General features: G+C 43.4%; 1 protein-coding gene across 1 annotated transcript in view; it reads right to left on the bottom strand.

The window, feature by feature from the left end:
• Gtpbp10 (GTP-binding protein 10 (putative)) overlaps positions 1 to 3342 on the bottom strand; it is a 25103-nt gene extending 21761 nt beyond the window's left edge. The window contains exons 1-2 of the mRNA XM_005387991.2: positions 3229 to 3342; positions 599 to 792 (exon numbers count right to left, since the gene is read on the bottom strand). Of these exons, the coding sequence (XP_005388048.1) occupies positions 599 to 792; positions 3229 to 3261 (227 nt within the window). The 5' untranslated portion in view covers positions 3262 to 3342. The remainder of the gene's footprint in view (positions 1 to 598; positions 793 to 3228) is intronic.
• Between the last annotated feature and the right edge of the window lie 907 nt (positions 3343 to 4249).

Here is a 4249-nt window from a genome sequence, read left to right as displayed (position 1 = left end):
GCTCCCTGTGCGCCGGAAGCCCTCCTTCCAGGAAACCACGAGGCCGGGAGTGAGTCGCCTGTCCGATCTTTTTCTCTTTTGGTACTGGACTTTATAAATATACACAATTACATTATGTAAACATACAGAAAAATTAAGAAAAGGGTTATGGTGGTTATATCTGAGTGGAAAAATTTTAGACAACTGATTTTGTTGTTGTTACCAGGAATCAAACTCCAGATTTTGCGCTTGCTAGGCAGGTGCTGTGCTACGGAGCTATATAGGCAGTAAGATGATTCAAGGTATAGTACCTCAGACGAAATTTGAGAAAGGCTTCAACTTTGTCCAAGATAAATTTAGGAGCAAACAATGGGGATTCAGATCATTTTTTTGTCTCTACAGAGGAAGTGGAGAAAAGAATACCACCACTGGGAGAAGAAATTAACACAAAATTTAAGAACTCCAGAATGTTCAGTACCAGTTTTTCACGTGTTTAGACATTTTAGATGCTTACTCAGTTACAAATGCATGAAACAATTTACTTCAAATTACCAATGAAGTTTTATCTTATAATTTTTCTTCTTCTAGAAGGGTTTGATTTATAAATTAAAGTACTTACCGACTGTTTGTTCCTCCTCCAGCCACAAACCGTTTCTGAGGATACTTGTTTTTAAGTTGTTTTAAAGTCATTGTTTTATGGGCTACAACCCAGACATCACCGCCTTTTCCGCCTTCTCCACCTAAGCGAGGATAACCCATTCCACCACTTCCTCCCTTGGTGAAGAGCCTTAGGTTATCGATGAAATTTCCATACTAAAGGAGAAAGAGACAGAGAGTTTTCAAAGAGATATTACTAGGAAGGTTATGACAGGTGGGTTTTTTTTTTTTTTTTTTCTGTGAAGTAGCTGTGAATTTTTACACAAACCATTTGAAGTCTAACACTATACAAAAATTGGCCTATTTTTTCTGGCAAGAGGACACACCAATTACACACTGTCTCCTGATAAAGTTTTCTTTAGAAACAGCTTAAAAGCAGTATGAAGGGGAAAATGTGTGTGGGGGTGCATTTTCACATAAAACATATTTACCAACTTAGTGAACTACTTTCTTGTTCTGTTCCACTAAAACTTTTTAAAAAAAGAATCAGTAATAGTTTTCTGTATGCACATTCCAAGGCTGTTTCTTAGCTCACCCTTTCTCCCATCTCTCTTAGAATTCTCTTTTTCAATAATCAAATACTGTTCCATCTATCCAAGGACCAAACATTGGTCCTCTTTTCTTTTCTTTCTTTTTTTTTTTTTTTGTCTTTTTGAGACAGGGTCTTACTATGCAATTCAGGCTGGCCTGGAGCTCACTTTGTAGCCCAGGCTGGCTTCGAACTCGCAACGATCCTCCTGCCTCCCTGGTCCTCCTTTCACCCTAAACTTTCCTCCTGGGTGATCTCAGCCTGTGCTATCACTTAAGTGAGCTATTTCCAATGCTTACACTGTTGGACATCTCCATCAGGATAGAGGCTTTTAACAGTTTAGAGCAAATGAGAGCAGGCCTGTATTTCAAAAAACTCTCAAATATGTAACTTCTTGGTGGGTATCAGTTGATAATAATGGTCAGGGCTGGGGATACAGCTCAGCAGCACAAGTGCCTGCCTGGCAAGTGCAAGGTTCTGAGTTCAATTCCCGGTTCAAAGCAAATAAATAAATAAAGGTCAGTTGATAATGGTCACAACACACTTCCCACAAAAATCTGTTTCCGCAGTGTTCCCTTAATGGAATCAGCTTATCTATTCATTGAGACTACAGGAATGAATCAGTCTGCACCTGTTTCTTTCCCAGAAGCCCTGCTCGCTCTCTCCTTTCCAGTATCATCGACCTAGAACCTTGACCAACACATCTCATCCTGGAAGGGTTCCCAGTGTCTACTCATTCCTAAGGTAATATATCTTCCAACTTGCTGCTAAGAGTTATTTTGTGAAATGGATCTAATCTCTAATTCAGTTCCTCCCCTACTCAAAAACTATCCGTGGCTTTTTGGGTTTTACTGTTTATGAAATGAAGTCTAAACCTGGTAATACTATAGTCCAAGCCCTTACTCCACCCTTCCACTATCAATTTCATTTATTTAGCCTCTCCCACCCTCTCTGCTCTTATACGGGATGTACTGCTACGTCTCCAGGCCACTCCGTGAAGGCTTCTCCTCTAGGCAGACTGTCGTTTGTTCTTTCCCACCGTAATGTCATTCCCACCTGAATGTCCCGGTTTCACTGCACTCTGGAATAATGGCACCAAAACATGGTTTGGTTTCATTACTTGAAAGAACCTCGGAGAAACAGGTTTCTTAACTCCTCTAATCAATTCTTACCCTGACACTGCAGGCTCTCCCCGCAATTCGATTATACCTATACGTATTATATCTTTAGAAATCGTACACTGTATTTAGTGTTTACAAGTTTTTCTCAAATCAAAACTCAAGTGTTTTCCTCGAAGAGTTTTTAAAGTTCTCTTCAGTGCGTGACTTTTCTATACTCCTGCAGCTTTATTCATCAGATTCACAAGCGTAGGAGACTCACTTCAAAGAAGCATCTCACAGTGGTAGTGAAAAGGCAATGGCCAAAGTATAATGTCGGCAAGTTTTCGAAGAGACATGACTAGTAAGGTTACTATGTTTTTGTTTTCATCCTGAAGTAGCTGTGAATTTTTACAGAAACTTTTGGAAGTCCGACACCACGTAAAAATCGACCTACTTTTTTGGCAAGAGGGCAGACCCCCCCATTACATATTGATTCCTGATAAGGTCTTCTTCATGGGCATTCCTTTTTTTTTTTTTTTTCCGGTACCGGGAACCGAACTCACGATCTTGCGCTTGCCAGACAGGCGCTGTGCCACTGAGCTAAACCTGGTAATACTATAGTCAGCCCCTAAAGTCTTCTTCAGAAATAGCTAAAAAGCAGTGCGCTGAAGGGCAAAATGTATGAAAACATGCTATGGATATTACTTAAAACGGGGGTAGGGACGACAATATTTAAGACAAAACAAAAGCAAACACAGCCCCGTACACCACGCGGGCCGGACCTCGAGTCTGAGCGACCGGCAGAGCCGTTTGCGGTCCCCCGTGCACACGGTGACCCCAAAGGAGACGACACAGCCCTCCAACCCGCCGCAGCCCGGCCCGGGACAACGGTGAGGGGAGCGAGCAAGACACGGGACCGCGGATGGTACAGAAGCACAGGACCTAGGGGCATCAGGCACGGACCTTTCTGAACAACGCGCAACCGCAATGCACCATGACTGCGACAGGTCACTACTCCTCCCCATAGAAGCCGCGCAAACTTCAGCTCGGCGCGCCTTCTTGCGTCACAGCGGCCGCCAGCGCGTCTCTCCTCTGCGCATGCGCTCGCAGAGTGGCGCATGCGTGGTACAGTGCGCTGGCGAGGAAAAGCGCGTGCGCTCTGGGCTTTCTCTCTCTCTCCTGAGGCCGAAGAAGGTGTTGGGGAAGGCGACAGTGGGCGGCCAAGTGGTTGACTCAGGAGTTCACAAATTGAATGGAATGGCATTAGAGCTGGGCTGGCTTGGATTGCTAACTGAGGAATTATGAGGTAGAATCACTGGCAAGAGTGAAGGAAAAAAATCTCTGAGACATAAAACCAAATGCGTAAAAGACACAGAAACTCAGCCGGGAGGAAAGTGCCCAGAAAGCTGTTCAGAGACGAGCTGAGTAATCTTCAGGCTAAGCTGGAGCTTCAGCAGACAATTTAAAACTTGCGCTACAAAAGTATTATTGAAAAAAGGGGAAAGAGCCGAGATCTGCTAGAGGACCTTGTGTGCAGTAGCGCAAAGAAATTTGTCTTCGACCCTTAGTAGCTTGTAGGGTCAGAGTGTTAGTCCAACTGGGTTTTTTTTTGTGTGTTTGTTTGTCTTTTTGAGACAGGGTCTCGCTGTGCAGTTCAGGCTGGCCTTGAGCTCGCTGTGTCGCCCAGGCTGGTCTCGAACTCTCAACGATCCTCCTGCCTCAGCCTACAGAGTGCTGGGATTACAGGTGTGCCCCACCACGCCCGGTAACCTGTATTAATGAGTAAGGCCATGTTCTTTCCCATGACATACACACATATGTATGTGAAAACAGCAGGTAATAAAAAATAAACCGATGTACAGTATCAAAATGCTGAGGATCATAGTGTACAGTAAATAAAAAAGTGTAATATTTACCTTGAACAAAACGTCAGAACTTGAAATATTTATTATGGTTCTGGTTACCTGACAGTAACAAGAAATGT

This window comes from Chinchilla lanigera, unplaced genomic scaffold (genome assembly GCF_000276665.1).
Source record: "Chinchilla lanigera isolate Chin_1 unplaced genomic scaffold, ChiLan1.0 scaffold00031, whole genome shotgun sequence".
NCBI lineage: Eukaryota > Metazoa > Chordata > Mammalia > Rodentia > Chinchillidae > Chinchilla > Chinchilla lanigera.
Note: the sequence above shows the minus strand (reverse complement) of the source record. Positions and strands in the feature narration are given on the sequence as shown.